General features: G+C 32.8%; 1 protein-coding gene across 2 annotated transcripts; it reads right to left on the bottom strand.

The window, feature by feature from the left end:
- Positions 1–704: 704 nt before the first annotated feature.
- LOC105798851 (B3 domain-containing transcription factor ABI3) lies at positions 705–4,487 on the bottom strand. 2 transcript variants are annotated; one of them, XM_012629076.2, is made up of 6 exons: positions 2,048–4,487; positions 1,834–1,926; positions 1,644–1,744; positions 1,472–1,518; positions 1,296–1,372; positions 705–1,223 (listed from the first exon to the last, which is right to left on the bottom strand). In XM_012629076.2, exons 1-6 carry the CDS (start codon positions 3,869–3,871, stop codon positions 1,077–1,079), a joined length of 2,289 nt encoding a protein of 762 aa, XP_012484530.1. In that variant the 5' UTR covers positions 3,872–4,487; the 3' UTR covers positions 705–1,076. The 2 variants fall into 2 exon arrangements, with proteins under 2 accessions (XP_012484530.1, XP_012484522.1); XM_012629068.2 differs by having other exon boundaries at positions 1,472–1,524.
- Positions 4,488–17,862: the final 13,375 nt, after the last annotated feature.

The raw sequence follows: 17,862 nt of genomic DNA on the forward strand, positions 1-17,862 counted from the left end.
CTACTGCTTATTTTTGCGTGTACCAAATGAAGTCTTTTGAAATGAATTACAGGGAAGAAAAACTCAATCCAAGAATCCTCTTTCTTCTATAATTAAACTGAACTTCTATAATTGAATTGAAGTTAGTTTCTCAGAATACCCATTCAATCCAAAGTGAAATACGAAAGAGTCGAAACATAAAATAGTTGTTTTTCCCACAAAATCGTTTTTTAGTTCCATTCCGTTGTAAATAAACTTTCAATTTTTAAAAAAATTAAATTATTCAGTTAAACGAAAAGGATGGTATAAAACTGTAATTCTATGTCATTCCTATATTTTTCAATAGAAAATGATAAATCACATTTTGCCTCTTGAAAAGATTAAAATCCAAATAAAAATACTAAAAGTCATGAAAAAATATTATTTGTCATTCTCCTATATAAAGATAAGTTAGAATCACAATTTCATTCTCTCTAGAGATATTTATATTAAGAGTTCTGCAAGCAAGAAAAGAAATATAGAGTTCTCCATGCAAGAAAAAGAAATATAGAGAATAATTTATTAATTCGATATAAAAGATTAATAATTAAAGATAGAGCAAGTATGATATTTCTCAAGAAAATTTTAAGCAACTCAACAAAAAGAAATGTTGGTATCTAAAACAATTTTCTATATGATCTCCATCACCCAATAAACTTTGAAGAACCATGAAATTATTTAGCCAATAACCATGAAATTGACACATTTCAATTGCTAATGAACAACAAATAGCTGGCTAGCTCCATTTCATAGTCTTACATATATTAGTAATACGTAGTAGTAGTATCTTGTAAACAAACTTTACAGTGGTAAGAGTATGAAGTAAAACACTACAGTTTGACAAACATACAGATACCGGAATTCTCTGTAGTAGTAGTATCTTGTCTCGGCCTCGGCACTTGGGATTCCAAGCACTACCATTTGACGGAGAAACCAATGTGGGCACAGCTGAGGGTCTCCAAACTAGATTTTTCATCGTCCACTTGTCCATGCAACCAGGAAATATGGCAATGGTTTGCAAATGCATGCACCCTTTTTTTGTTTTGTTTTCTTCTCTATTACTTTACTGTCTGTGTAATAGGTGTGGGTAATGAACCACTGACGGCGGCAGATGGAGAATTCGTATGGTGGTTTTTCTGGGATTTTCCTGGTCTTTTGGTCTCCGATTTTGTCCCCGACTGCCGGACTTTTACTCCTCGTATCAACTGTGATGAGATCCTTTAGTTTATATTCGATACGATAGTCTATTGAAGTTAAGTGGTGAGAATTGTACTTACATATTTGCCACATTTTACATCTGAATATATCACTATGAAATCTCCTTCTTGGAGTCCATTTGTTCTCACGAAATCCCCTGAAATTAAAATGCAGCAGCAGCAATTAGTATGTATAAATATGATAAATACTATAGATAATTTGTGAAAAATCAATAAGTCTGAAATGGTGCATGCACCTGTATTTTCAAGAAGATACATCCTGCTTTTATTGTTTGGCCAGAATCTGAAACTCCATAAAGTTAAAGAAAACAAAGGCAGAAAACAAGAAGTGGTTTAGAACTAATGTTGTGTAAGAAAATTAAAAAGATAACCCAAAAATGGCATTTATCAAGCTAAATTCTAGAATACCTATAGCGCATGTTCCAAACTCGAGATGTTCCAATGTCTTCCATGGCTATGGAGATCCCATCTCTTGCTTCTAATTCAGGAAGATGAGTTTCTGCTTCTTTCTGGTTTCCATTTGAAACAAAAACAACAAAAAGCTCATTAGAGAAAAAAGAAGACTCAAATTATCATCCACATAAAACAAGTAACCTACCTTTGGCAGCACTATTCTTCCAAGATTGCCCACATCGCTCTGCTTCAAAACTTTTTGCAAAAGAAACCGCAAATTCTTCTCTGGTTTCCATCCCTAAAACACACCCAGAAAAGAAAAACATTATCAATAATGTATCAATAATTGTAACCGTCAAAAACTCCACGAATCTGATCAAAATAATGACGAAAAAACGACTAAAGATCAAAGAACCGACCTGTCGTCTATCTGTTGCCACTTGCCGTTGATAAGTCTGTCCTTGCATGGTTGTTTGATCCACAGGATGCACCATAGTGACATCACCAGGAAGAACTGACGGAGGATTCGAAGCTAAGGCACCGGCAACCGATGGCCAATAGACCCAGTTTCCGGGGTTGGCTTGGGCTGCGGCAACACAGTTACCGTTCACAATCCTTTCATGTTGGTCAATACTTTGGTTCTGGAGCTGGCTTTGTTGATTATTATGATGATGACCGTGATTTCTATGGTGTGATGCAAACCTTCTTTGCCTTGCCATCCTCTTCTTTCTTGCCTCTTTAGTAGCAGACGAGCCTAACCGTAGTAACCTTTGATCATTATTATTATGCCCCGGGACGTACTGATACGGATATTGATTCACATACCCAGGAAAGGCAGATGGCTGCTGCTGAAGTGGAGCTGGATGGAGATTATTGTCTGCAAATGAGTTGTATTGAGAGGCTGCCAAAGCAAACTGTGAAGGTGGCCACGTTTGAGCTGTGTCCAGCACTTGATAATCCGTTGGGGGCCGATAAGGGTGGTGGTGGGTGGTAACATTAGGAGCTCCATTTGCAAAAGGATCCCCCATATACCCCACTACAGGTGTGAAACCTGGCAGCGGTGGTGGTGCAGCCCCCGGATCTGTTGTGTAAGCTGGTTGTGGAACCCATGCTGGTTGAGAAAAAAAAGAGTTGGGTTCAGATGGTAAGATAGGGTTGCAGTTGAGGTTTGGGTTTGAGCTAGGGTTGAGATTATTAGGGTTAGAGTACTGGCAAGGGTGATCAGGGTGGTTGTTGGAAGCTGATTCTTTAATGCGCCTTCTCTGAAGATGATTGGTTTGAACCCATTCAAGAATAAGCTTCAACAGCTGCTTCATGGCCTCTTTTCCTCCACCCAAACGCCTGGCGGCACACTCTATGGTAGCTTTCTTGATTTTAACTCTCCTCAAGTCTTCTGCTGAGACAGTCTCTTTGTTGGTCTTGAGCCACTCCAAGAACACCATGGCTAAATCATCCGAAGCTTTCTCTTCTTGGGTCTGATCTTCGTTCTTACTGTACATCATTGCCCCCACTTGTTTCCCCAGCTGCTGTTGAGTCGAATCATGTTCTTGCTGCTGTTGGTTTTGCTGATCTTGTTGGAACTCTTCTAGGCCAGTATCATCATGGTGAAATATCGAAGATGGATCGAATAAATCATTGTTATCGATCAGATCCATGTACCCGAAATTCTCCATAACGTCCATACAATCGACGCCGTCCATGACATTCTGATCTGGTGGCTGAGGGATCTCCATGGAGGCTGTGGAAGACAAGGCGGCTGGTGTTCCATCAACCTTACCATGGTGCTCCTGCTGGTGACTATTCTGAATATAATTTTGATGATGGTGGTGGTGAAGATGAATATGATGACCATTACTCTTTCTCTCCATGTCTTCATCGGCATCCGACTTCAAAACAGCCCAAGAAGCCGCGGAAGAAGAAGACGAAGCCGTGGAAGCCGAGGAGGAGCATGCAACGGCCTTAACAGGTGCCGGAGTGGACGAAGAAGACGAAGAAGACGACATGCAAGGGAAATCAGGAAGAGGAGGGAAATCACCATAGAAGATGGAAGCATCATTAACATCAAGCAACTCATCGTCTTGCTGCCTATCCAGCCACATCTCTCTTTCTTCACTACCCATCACTCTTTCAACCTCAACAACAACATCATCAAACCCTGAAGGGTTTCCTTCATTTCCACCCACTGCATGCACATCTTCACCTCCCATCTTCTGCTGCTGCTGCTGTTGTTGTACACCTCTCATATCAAATATTTTATTATAAAAATAATGAGTCCCCTTTTGAGACAGATATAGATATAGATATAGAGAGAGAAAAAAAATAGATAGCGAAAGGATAGGGTTTTTTTTCTGTGTACGGATAAGTAGAAAGGAGGGGAAAATATATTGTATCTAATCAAGGAAGCAAAAGAGTGAAAAAGGGCCCGCTTTGGCTATCAGAAAAAACCTCAACAGATCGAAGCAACATAAACCATCTGCTTCCTTCCTCCCATGGATTTCATCGAAATAATAAAAAATTATCCCCTTCACTAAACTATAACCTTAATCAAACAATTCTTTACAACAATTACAGCACCCCCAAACAAGAAATCAATATATAATGTTACAGAAAAAAAATACTTTAAGGAAAATCAGAACCAGGAAACCAAAGTAGACGAGAGGTTATGTTGAAGAAGAGATCATTTGTGAAGACACCCACATCCAACCACATGTGTAAAACCTTTGAAAGTTAAAGCACCCATGTGTGTTTTTTTTTTCTGGTTATTTCCAGACCGAACTTTCAATTGTACATATCTCCAATTTGAACACTATAAAAAAACTTTTTTTTTTCTTTTTTTTTTCAAAAAAGAAAAAATCTTTGTTGTGGTTTTGAAGAAAGGTTCAAATGGGTTTTTTGGGGGCTTCTACTTTATAGACAAATGAAACTGGAGTGAAGTGAGAGAGAGAGAAGAGCGAGGGGGATTAATTAGTAGTGAAAAAGAAGGAAAAAGAAACCGCAAGAAAAACAAAACCTCGTGCCGCTACTTTCTCAACTCCGGATTTTGTGCAACCAGCCATGCGTTCTCTCTTGACTGGTGCCTATGAACGGTGCCTCACCCTTCAAGTCCAATTTTGAACAGACAGTGGTTCATACTTTTTTATTTTTATTTTTTTCAAATTTTGTTACTTATTAGTCATGTCCATTTTCTATTTCATTTCATTTTCATTTTCTTATTTTAAACCAACTCCAAATTTTGAGGTGATCTTGATTACTCACTACAATAAAAAAAAATGCACCGATCGTTCAGTTAATTGATGATATATGAGCTTTGCTTTGAAATTAAGTTGGAAATTGGAATCTTATTTTATAATTTAAATTAAAAATAAAAATAAAAACAGGAGAAAATTGATAACTCTTACGATAATAGATAGCCACAAAGATCCTTTGTTGTTACTATATTACTTCTTATATAAGGTGAATCTAAGTTAAATTTTTACATTCTTACCGTAAGTATTTTAATAATTTAAGATTATTAATGATAAAGCCATGTTATGATTTTTATAATTAGTTAAATTATGGTGATAAATGTTAAAAATTAAAAAAATTTATGAAAATGGGAAATACGTAAAAACTATTTTAAGCGTTACGATCGTACTTTGATGAGATAGTAATGACAATTAGAAATTAAAAAGGGAAGTGGAGTTTGATTGTTTCAAACCACGCATGCAAAAGCAGTGCGAAAGAAACAAAATAAATGATGTTATATTACCAACAGAAAGGTTATCATCTAAATCGTTTTTATCTTAAAAGAGGAAAATAATATTGGTAAAAATATTATTAAATATTAAGTTTTATTAATTCTGTAAAAATTTTAATTCCAAAATATACATGAGAGAGACATTAATAGAAGAGTAGAAATGAAAAATTGGATTCAGATCTCAGACAAATATAATAAATTGTTAAAACGAAAAAGTCTGGAAAAACTGAATTGTTAGTAACCAATGAGAGAAAAAGGGTTTTATATTTATATTTACGAGTCCAACAAATTTAATTAAAATTTCAGAGAGAAATTAAAAATGGACCGACTGAATAGAAGGATGTGAGGGATTCGTGGGCGAAGCGGCGGAAGTTTTATATAGCAACTACGTGTCGCATGCAAATCTGACGTAACCCCTTAGCCTAATTTTCTCTACCAATAATAATTATTTAAAAAAAGAAAAACCAAAACTCTATTATTCTTCCCTCCCTTTCCTACCTTTCCCATTCTGATACCTTGTCTGCTGTGCAGGCAGCGATATTTATATATCATTATAGTTATGCGATTCCTTAGTCGCTCACTCACCTCTCTCCTGCTATCTTGACCCATGATGATACGTTTCCAAATCTGACAGACTCGTAGGGTGCAGCCACGTTTTCTCTGAGTCACCTTAATTGGATAATAGTGCTCTCGCCACTCTAGGCCTTCACGTTCGGCTTTGTGCGTGTTTCTTTTATTCCGTACCATGCAAATTGTATTATTATATCTCATTTTTGGTTGAGGGAGTTGTGTTCACATGGGTCTGGGGGCCATCCACGACTTCATATGCAATTACCGCATGACGCATCACTGTTGTTTCGTCTCCCACTTTGGACTATTCAGATGCCCCTGGAATGCAGTCTTAATTTTTCACCTTAACGATTACGTTTATCTACTTCCATAAGTTTTGAGGATCAAAATTACGATATAAATAATTTGATTTACATTTCGATTTAGAGTTAAGTTAGTTGGAAAATTTTAAATGGTTTTTCGGGATTTGACATTCCTTTGTTAAGTCACAAACATCTAACCATTAATGGGAAGAGGAAAGACTTTCCAAAACAAGAGAGCAGCAATTAATCTGTGCTTGCACTTTAGTTCAAACCATGCCTAATATATATCGTATGCGCATGCTGTGCTTCGAATTCATTTTTCTCAGAAAATCCTTTTTTATTTTATTCAAAATAAGTTTTATATTTACCAAAACAATATAATTTCTATTCTTTTAACTTTAGTTTATAATTGCCTTAGAGATGTTGAAAAATGAAGCAACATAGGAAGAAGATGAAGAAATTTTATGTCGCTTTTATTGGAAAGAAAATGAAGCATTGGAAGCCTTCAGGAGGTTTCAAGAAATTAGCTTTGACAACAAAGAAAGATCAAGTTTTAATGCTCATTCATTCTCAAAGGAGAATCCTATTATTGTTAAAGTATCTTGTCAAAAACCCTTAAATTCTCCCAAATGTTCCGATGAAGAACTTCATCGGAAATTCATGTATTCTTTTATTGTCGATTTCATTTTTGGTTTAAAGTTTGCTAAAAACGAATTATAAGTGGTTTGTGTTTATTAGAGAAAGGATTGTATGAAACAAGGGTACCACATCAACATGTATCTCTTTATAATTATTTAATGACATTTAATAATTTTTTTATGTCATTGATACATAATTTTAGTAATTTTTTTTAAACTTGAACCTCCAATCCCAATCCTAAATCCGAACCCAGAACTTTGAAAATTTTGAATCCTAAATCCCAAACTCTGAACCTTAAATCCTAAATCTTGAACCCTAAGCTTGACCTTTTGATTTAGGATTCGAGGTTCAAGGTTCGAATTTAGGGTTCAAGGTTCGGGATTTAAGGTTCAAAGTTCAGGATTCAGGGTTCAGGTTTGAAAAAATTATCAAATTTATGTATAAATGACATGGAAAAATTACTGAAATATCATTGAATAATAAAAAATGGATATAGGATGATGTGCCACTCTTGTTTCTTGTGTTTATTATGGAATGAAGAAAAACTTTGCCCTTCTACTTATTTGTTATTCTATGAATTTTCCTGGTCATTTGAGGTAGAGTTGTTATAAGACTTAAAAGGTCAATGGGGCTACTTTGATAATTTTGAAGATGAAGTGAAAGACATTCGTTTGAAAAAAAAAAACTCATACAACTACCAAGGTCAAAAGGGTCAAGGTGTTGTATTAAACTTCAGTGTAGAGCTACTAAACCATACACATATAACGAACCATATAGCTTTCAAGGCCTTGTTTACAACCCAAACATATATAAAAGATGTACCACCAAAATTTGCTATATAGATATCATGACTAAGTTCAAGGTTCAAAATATACACATCAAAATGGAATGACCCTTAGATACTAAGCAGCTTCACGTATAATTTCTTCTTGTCAAGAATCAACTACCTATGCATAGAAACAAATATTCTACACGTCGAGCTTTCGTCGAAGTTCAATGGTACTCTCACAAGCTCTAACACTACCGTATAAATTGATTCTAAATGATTAAACAACAGTCTTATTCTTAAATGCATTAAGCTTAGTTATACTGAATAACCATCTTTTCAATTTTTTATCCCTTAAGCTATGTCTTACCAAATACACATTTTTGGCAATTCCTAGTATACTTTCATTAACAGACAATATCTTACCAAATACCATGAACTGTTGCTGTGAGGCACATAAATAATGCGCAATGGAAATCTCCCTCAAACTCGTATAACTCGGGTTTTTCAAGTTCTTAACATATTTTTAAACTTTTCAGTTTAACCCTTGAAGGAAAAAAAATAACTATTCTATAATTACGTTCTTTTTACAAAAAAATTTGGATAAGAATGTACAAACTTTGACATTATTTTAGCTGCAGCAAAAAAGTGTAGCTAGACACCTCTACCTTCTTCTTCTTCTTCTTCTTCTTCTTTTCTTTTTTTTCAAGTTTTTGATATAGTTCTAAAAATTTTCAGTTTAGTCCTCAAAATTTAAGAATGAGAAAGAAAATCAAAATTTTATAAGTAAAATAATTTAATAATAAAACACGATTGGTATTAGATACGAAACCTGAGTTATATTTTATAAGTCAATTAATTTCATCTTTTTTAAAAATACATAGTTTTTTTCCTTATTTATTACTAATAGATTATTTTCTAATTTCAAAATATCTAGATCCAAATCTTAATTTAAATATGGGTTTTAGAGTTTGGATTTGAGATTTTTGAAATTTCCGTATTTACATTTATTTCGAATTTTTAAAAGTTTAATCCAAATTTAAATTTAAATTATCTGAACAATAAATTTAAATTAACGCATAATCTTGTATTTGAAATAATTTAATTTTCAAATAAAAATTTAGAAACTATGAATTTAGAAATAAAAAATTTCAAATATAAATTCTTAAAATCCAAATCCAAATCCAAATATAAGCTCCCTAAACACATAAACTCATAAATATATGATAGAGTCAGAGCTATCTCAGCTTAATTCAAGCTATCAAACCTATATCAAATATGCTTTCCTTTGCTGGGGCCGTTACCAAATTCACCTTTGAACACCAATACCAATTACATCATAGATTCACGCATTAAACATCTAAATTCAATAATTGAATATCTTGAATGTACTAGCTACTTGGAGCCTCCTCACCTTTACCCTTAAACGCAAACTTAATTCTCATCAACTCTATGCTCACCCATTTCTTCAATTAAAGATTATCTTGCTCAAATGACAATAGCTAAATTAGATTGCTAACAATAGTTTCTCTAATTCCAGCTAAAATTTCACTAAAAATGGAAATAAGAATGCCTACGTTTCTTCTTTCTTTGCAATCATTTTCCATTTACTATCGCCTCCTCTCTTGACCGATCGTGAAGAATGGTCTTTTATTCAACCAAGACCTCAAATTGATGGGTCTTTTCTGCCCTTTTAAATCAAGATTAAAAGCTCATTTCAAAATCAGCTATAGCCCAAGATTTTAAAGGAGAGATTTCAGGGCTTAGAGTGAAATTCTGGTTCCATTTTCTTAACTGATTTTTTGCTGCTTTTCCTTCTTTAATGGGATTATGGCCAAGATTATTTCTAACTTATATCTAGTGGAGATCAACGTTTTTCCTCCACCGGAATTACTTTCATGGTCCAATTTCAATGATTAGTCATTGTTTAATCACCATGTAAGTCCCCCATCATTCCTTAATTATTTTCTTCTTTTTCTAAATTTAAATTTCTTACGATTTAGTCCATAATTCACTTTCAATGTTTTTTTTTTCTCAATGTCACATTTAATTAAATAAATATATAATTAATTTCATGCCGCCCTTGGGAATTCTAATTAATTCAATCATTGATAAGACACATGTTATGATACGAATTACGACAGTGGAAATTTCAAGACATTACGCTATGCTCTTTTGGAATCTCCATATTGTTCATCAAAGTGGATGAATAAGGTTACATCTATCTAGACGTGGTGCTTGGGCCAGCTCCAAACTATACCTCTATAGATTTGTTGCTTGGGCCAATTCTTCAACTTAACCACTATCAATACTCTGGTATATAGAAAAAAACTCATTTTTTAAAAAAATTAAGCTCTTTCGTCTGCTAGGGTTTCTTAGCACGCTGTTCTTTTGTTTTCTTTCATTGAAGCCACAAGTTTTTCATTATCAAGATTAATCCATTCCAGAAAAGAGGAATTCAACAAAAATTTAAGTATAGATGGAGGCTGAAATCGCAAATCTTAATCTGGAGGATGAAAAGGAAGAACCGATCCCATATAAAAGAGACTTGCACAAAGAAGACGAGGATTATCAGTTATGTTTAATAGGAAAAGCACTTACAGATTGTGTTATTCACTTCTCGTCTCTTAAAAGAACATTGGCATATTTGTGGCATCCATTAGGGGGTGTTGTAATCTTAGATCTAGGGGATAAAAGATATCTTTTTCGTTTCTTTTATGAAGTTGACATCAAAAGGGTATTGGATGGAATGCCATGGTCATTCAACAGACATTTATTAGTATTTCACCAATTGATTAAAGGTGGGGATCCAAAGCAAATTCCTTTGAACCATACTTATTTTTGGATTCAGGTACATAATTTATCGTATGGAGCCATATTAGAGGGAATGGCAAGGAAGTTGGGGGACTTTATTGGTCAATTTATTCAATATGACGTTGCACTCATATCTAGAGGAGAACAAATATATATGAAATTTTGAGTAAAAATCGATGTAAGATTGGCACTGGAGAGGAAGAAAAAATTGATGTTGGATTAAGGACAAGAAGGATATGCATATTTTCAATACGAGCGGCTCTCGTTATTCTGTTTCCTATGCAGTAAACTGGGTCATGGGGAAGGAATTTGTCCGGTAAGAAAGACAATAGGAATTCAAGAAGCCAATCTGAACAATTTACATCATTATACAAACATTTCATATACATTGATCATGTATCATCATATCACATTCACTCATAATCACATTGTCCCTTAAATAGGTCTATGAGATCTAAAACATGCTTTAAAGGTTCGGGACTAAACTGCTTACACATAAAAAATTTCAAAATTTTAAGAATTTTCTAAGTAACAGACGTCACACGCACGTGTGAACAGCCGTGTGGACGAATATAGGCCATTTGCCAACCATAAGGGTCAACCCTACACAAGCACAAAATATACCATTTTTATACACAATAGGCAGCTTAAACATTATGAATTCATGCATCAAACATTAACCACAATTGCATCATACATGCCATACCAATTCAACCATTTCATCTATTCATACACAAACTTTTGCCTAACCACAAACATACCAAATAAATATGATTTATTATTTAACCAAACAATCATCATTTACATCAATTTAGCAAGGCATGTAAATCAATGTCTTTTAGACCTAAAATACTCCATTCCTTTTTCATCATCTCAATTGCAACCTAACCTCTCAATACCAATATAAACAAACACATAAATACCATTATTCATCAATCGTGAATATCAATTTGGACTGTAACACCCCAAAACCGGTCTAAATGTTATGACCGAATCTGGCGATGTCACATTGTAACACCCCTTACCCGTATTCGACGCCGGAATAGGGTACGAGGCATTATTAGAAGACATGCATTTGTATACGTATTAAACCGAGATACAAAGTTTCATCCGAATTAAAACTTGTAAATTATTAACATGATTTTATAATTCTTTACAACATATCCTCGAAATATTATATTCATAACAAATAGGGCATACAAGACCCGATATTTACTCATGTAATTCAAATCTTCATTTCCATTTCATTCAATTCACAATTTCTCATGTTCACAATTCAAATCAATTTCTCAATCCAATATATATATTTCAATCATCTAAGAATATAATTCAAGTTACACGAACTTACCAGGCTAAATTGCAGAAATACCAAAATTCAGGGACACTTTGGTAATTTTCCATTTTTCTCGAATTGCCACCCAAATCTTGATCTAAACTAATATTTCATTCAATTTATTAATTTGAATGATAAAACAATTCATTTCATGCAATTTGGTCATTTTTGACATTTTTACAAAATTACCCTTAAAATTTTACTTTTATTCAATTTAGTCCCTGAACCTAAAACATGTAAATTAGCTATTTTAAAATAAACTCATATTAGCTGAATATTCACATATATTATTTTTCCTCCTCCTCCACTCCATTCCACATCCTTGATAAATATTACCACTATTTACTTGTTTACTCATAACAAGTCGTTCACTTGAGTCATAGTCACTAAATTAATTATATATTAAGCTATAGAACTCCAAATTGATATCCGTAAATTTTATCTGAAACTAGAATCACATATATTCTTAACATAAAATTTTTATAATTTTTGTTTAGCCAATAAGTACATTTTATTCTTTAAAGTCATCCCTGTTCTGCTGTCTGACAGTTTCGACCTTTCTTCACTAAAAATAATTATCTCCTTGTACAGAATTTGGATGATGTTATCATTTGTTCCTTTTGAAAATACACTTATTAAGGATTCTAAGCATATAAATTATAACTCATAATAATTTTTTACAATTTTAATGATTTTCCAAAATCAGAACAGAGGAACCCAAATTCATTCGACCTTGTCTCACAAAATTTATTATATCTCATAATTTACAATTCCATTGATTACACCATTTCTTCTATGAGAAACTAGACTAAATAATATTTAATTCTATAGTTTTTTAATCCTCTAATTCAATTTACACGATTTATGGTGATTTTTCAAATTTAACCTACGGTTCTTTGTCTAAAACTGCTTTTAGTGCAAAATGTTGATTACTAAATTTATAACACCCTTATTCCCTTTCTCTATAGTATTTCTCATCACTTTCTCTTATTTTTCTTCACTAGCATATCAAGAACATAGAACCTTATATAATAAAACCCTACATTAACATCAATTTCATACTTTTTCAATAATATCAAATTCAAAATATATTGAAATCTTGATGTTCTTACCTTGCTCTATTGATTTCAATCTTTAACTTGATTTTCTCTCTCCTCCAACTTCTATTTCTTGAATCTAACTTGATATTCTAGCTCCCCATAGTCTCCTTATCAATTTTCTCTCTTGGAAGCTATAGAAATACTTTTGATTTCTAGGTGAAAATAGTGAATTTTTGGTGAAAGGACCAAATTGTAAAGAAAGCAAAACTTTCTTTCTTCTCTTCTCTTCTAACGTTTTTTCATCACCTTTTCTCCCTTTTATATTAATCATTTAATAATAAAATAATACTAAAAATCTTAATAAAATATTAATTAAATAACATTTATCTAATTAATTAATTAAAAATATCACAAACATCATCATTACCTTCTAGAATTCTCTCTCTATTTGACCATTTTGCCCTTTATAATCTTTTGAAATTCCATCCTTGAGTCATCACTTAATTTGGTAAAATTGCAATTTGGTCCCTCAAAATTCTTCACCTTTTCAATTTGGTCCTAATTCATCCATTTTCCTTAGTTTCTAGATTATTCCACCCTTAAAATATTTACACTATTGGTCCTTCAAATTTTTCGTATTTACACTTTAACCCCTCAAATTTTGAGTATTTACTCTTGGGCAACAAAACTTTTCTCACTTTTGGAATTTTATCCTTTCTTGAATTAATATGCCATAATATACTTCCCAATTTTGACATAACTCAATATTACCCTTTTTATCACTTTATTTCCTTATTTTACTATATCAAGGATATTATCTTACTTTCTTACTGTAGTAATTTTCGGGGTATTACATGGACACTTTCACTAATGCATCAATAACTTTACTAAAGCTTACCACATAACCACAATCACATACCAATTATAAGGCCATCTACATATCAAACCTCACGTTATAAACAAGCCAAATCTCATGGCTCAATACATTTCAATCATATAGGCACCAATAGCCAAAATCACGTATACACTTAACAAACCAACTAGCCTATACATGCCACTTAACCAAAATTTCAAATCTTTTAATTACCGAAACCATAACTGGATAGTGTGATGGGATCTCCGACAATTTCCAACCTGAGTGAGCCTTCGGAACACTATAAACATATAAAAATAACACAAAGTAAGCTATAAAGCTTAGTAAGTTGATATGTAAATAATAAGCAATCTGTTAACCTGCTTTTACCAATCTTCACAACATGTTCTCAAGATAATACAATCAAAATTGCACATAGTTGCACTATTTACTCATGTTCACATAAAGTTGTCTACTCGAGTCATAGTCACTAAATTATTTATATCTTGCGCTACAAAACTCCAAATTAAGATCCGCTTGATTTTCCAGAAACTAGACTCACATATCTTCTTACCATAAAATTTCCAAAATTTTTGGTTTAGCCAATAAGTACAGTTAATTCTTCAAAGTTATCCTTGTTCTGCTGTCTGATAGTTCCGACCCTTCTTCTCTAAAAATTAATTATCTCTTAGTACGGGATTCGGATGATATTCCTGTTTGTTTCTCTTAAAAATAGACTCATTAATAATTTTAATCATATGAATTTTAACCTATAATTATTTTTATACAAATTTTAATGATTTTCCAAAGTCAGAATAGGGGATTCCAAAATCATTCTGACCTTATCTCACAAAAATTCAAATATCTCATAATACAAGATTCTTTTGCTTTTCAAATATCTCATAATACAAGATTCTTTTGCTTACACCGTTTCTTCTATGTGAAACTAGACTCAATAAGATTTAATTTCATGTCTTATTCAACCTCTAAAGCGATTCCCACAATTTTTAGTGATTTTTCAAATTTATAAAACTGCTGCTGTCCAAAACTGTTTTATTGCAAATTTTACTCTTTCATGATTTCTTTCATACATTTCATAAAATTTCGTTTCCAGTTCCATACGTCCTCATAACACATATCATATTTCATCTATACAATTTACATAGATCATATTTTATTTCATCCTCAATCATATAATCATTTACATAGCTAACCTTAGTTTTCACAAGTTTAATCAATTTAATTCTCATATAACATTCAATTCATACTTCCATATAGCCAAATGAGCACATTTTGGTAGACAACATATTTAAACACATACCTTTCTCATTTCATATACATGATACGGTATGAACTCACTAATTCACTTTCATTCGATTCTCACATAGGTTCTGTATGTACCTGTCTTCCTTAACTCGATCGTACTTTCATTCTTAACTTTCACTTACTTGTTGATTTTTGTCACGAATACCTTGCTTTCGTTGTACCATCACTTATAACCATGTTTCATCCACTTTTCTCGTTGAACCATTTGGAATACTAAAGGATATTCGGGGATCTCGTACACATAGTACCATAACAATGCCATATCCCAGATATGGTCTTACATGTAATCTCGTATCGATGCCAATAGCCCAACCATGGTCTTCACGAAATCACATATCGATGCCAATGTCCCAGACATGGTCTTACACGAATTCTCATATCGATGCCATATCCCAGATATGGTCTTACACGTAATCTCGATAACCCTAATATCATAACATTTGTATCCTATCTATTCCTAAGGTTCAACCGGGACTTTTACTTTGTCGAATCTCCTTCGAACATTTCCAAATCATTATAATCACAATTAAATTCAATATTTAAGAATTCACCATAATTATCTCAATTAAGCACTTAAGCATGTATAATTTAATGCTTATTAAACATACAAACTTACCTCATTCGCTAAAACGATGAATTTAGGTCGACTAATCCGATACTTTGATTTTTCCTTAATCTAGATCCCAATTCCACTTTTCTCATTCTGGGTAATATCAAAATTTACTTATTTAATCACCATTTCATTCAATTTAGCACAATTTACACATTTTGGCAAAATTACATTTTTGCCCCTATTATTTCACATTTTTGCAATTTAGTCCTTATCACATAAAATCACAATTTCATGAAATTAAACACAAACCCAAGCTAGCCGAATTTTCCATATATTACTATTAGCCCATATTTTCAATTTATTTCATGTTTTAACGACTAAATTTCCACATTTCACAATTTAGTCCAAAATTGACATTTTTCTCAAAAATCACTTTATAAAAGATGAAAATCTAACATCAAATATTCATAATCTATCATAAATCATCAATTTACTCAAGCATTCAAAAATTTCAACTTGCTAAATCTTTAACAGTTTCAAATTTAGAGGCACGGGCTAGCTAGATTACAAAGCAACGATCTCAAAAATGTAAAAATTATAAGAAACTGATAGTTTAAGGGCTTAAATGCAAGGAATCTGACTTGCTAAATTTTCCAGTATCCATGGATTCTTTGTTGCTTGAATTTTTGGTTGAGGAAGAAAAATAAAGGTGAAAGCTTTATGTTTTCTTTATTTATTCATTTAATACCTAATTTACTATATTAACCTTTATAATATTTAAAAATTACAACATTGCCAAACCACTATCATCCACTAACACACTAATGGTCTAATTACCATATAGATACCTCCTTTTTAAATTTATATAGCTATTTAATACCTTTAGCTTATAGAACACAACTTTTGCACTTTACGCGATTTAGTCCTTTTTACCGAATTAAGCCTTTAAACGGTAAAATTTCTTTACGAAAATTTCAAAAAATAATTCTATCATGCTGTAAATCATAATAAAATAAATATTTTGACTTTAGATTTGTGGTCCTAAAACCACTATTCTGATTTAGCTAAAACCGAGCTGTTACAGAAACCAAGTTGTTGATCAAAAGGAAATCATTCAAGAGAATACACCAATTGAATCTTGTGATGGAAAGACATACTAAAGAATAAAAAAGGATAAAGGAGAAAGGGATTCGAGAGCACTGATTCAATTTTTTGATAAATCTGCAGCCGCTAGTAAGCGAGTCGATCGGACACAATGAAAATCTTAAGTTGGAACGTCCGTGGGTTGGGGCATCCACGAGTGATTAATTGCCTTTGAAATAAGGTGAGACGTTTTCAACCCAAAATTTTTTTCTAATTGAAACAAAATTAAGTGATAAAAGAATGGAAAAAGTTCGAGCAAGATGTGGATTTTCTAATGGTATTGACATTAGCGCGCGAGGATCTAAAGACGGATTATCAATTGGATGGAAATGGGAGTATGAGGTGCAATTGAGAAGTTTTTCAATCAATCATATCGACACAGTAATTTTAGAAAAAGAAAGAATGCCATCATGAAAAATCACAAGATTTTATAGTGTTCCAGAGGAACATAACAAAAGGGAAACTTGGAATCTATTAAGGAGTTTAGGGAATTTTCAAGGTTTTTCGTGGATGGTGATAGGAGAATTTAATGAAATCATGTTCTCTTTTAAAAAGAGGGGTGGCAGACTAAGAAGGAATTGAAACATAGCCCGTTTTCAAGAGACGCTAGAAGAGTGTGACCTTGGCTTTTTTGATAGATGGTTTACATGGGAAAGAGATAAATTATCGAAAAATAATGTTCACAAGAGACTCAACAGAGGAGTTGCAAATCAGACGTGGTGGGAGTCTTTTTCAGGATATTTTGTTAAGCATTTAACATACTCTATATCTGATCATTACCCATTATTAGTTGATCTAAGGATTGAAAATAGTACGATTTACAAGGAACAAAACTTTCGGTTCAATGCAAATTGGATATTAGAAGATGAATGTGGACACCAAATAAAAAAAATTAGGAAGCAAATTCGAAAGATGTGCCTACAAACTCTAAAAACTTGGGGAGATTCTGGATGACAAGATGGGACGACTTATGGCTAACAAAAGAAAGGAATCTCATTCATTGAATAAAAGACTCGATGAATTGAATGCTTTGGACCCGAATGATGGAACACTTATAGAGTTAGAAGAAATCAAATTGGCATTAAATCTGGAAGCCAATAAAAAAGAAATATTCTGAGAGCAACAAGCAAGAGTGAATTGGATCAAATTTGGAGATAAA

The sequence above is a fragment of the Gossypium raimondii genome, chromosome 7 (assembly GCF_025698545.1).
Source record: "Gossypium raimondii isolate GPD5lz chromosome 7, ASM2569854v1, whole genome shotgun sequence".
NCBI classification, from domain to species: domain Eukaryota; kingdom Viridiplantae; phylum Streptophyta; class Magnoliopsida; order Malvales; family Malvaceae; genus Gossypium; species Gossypium raimondii.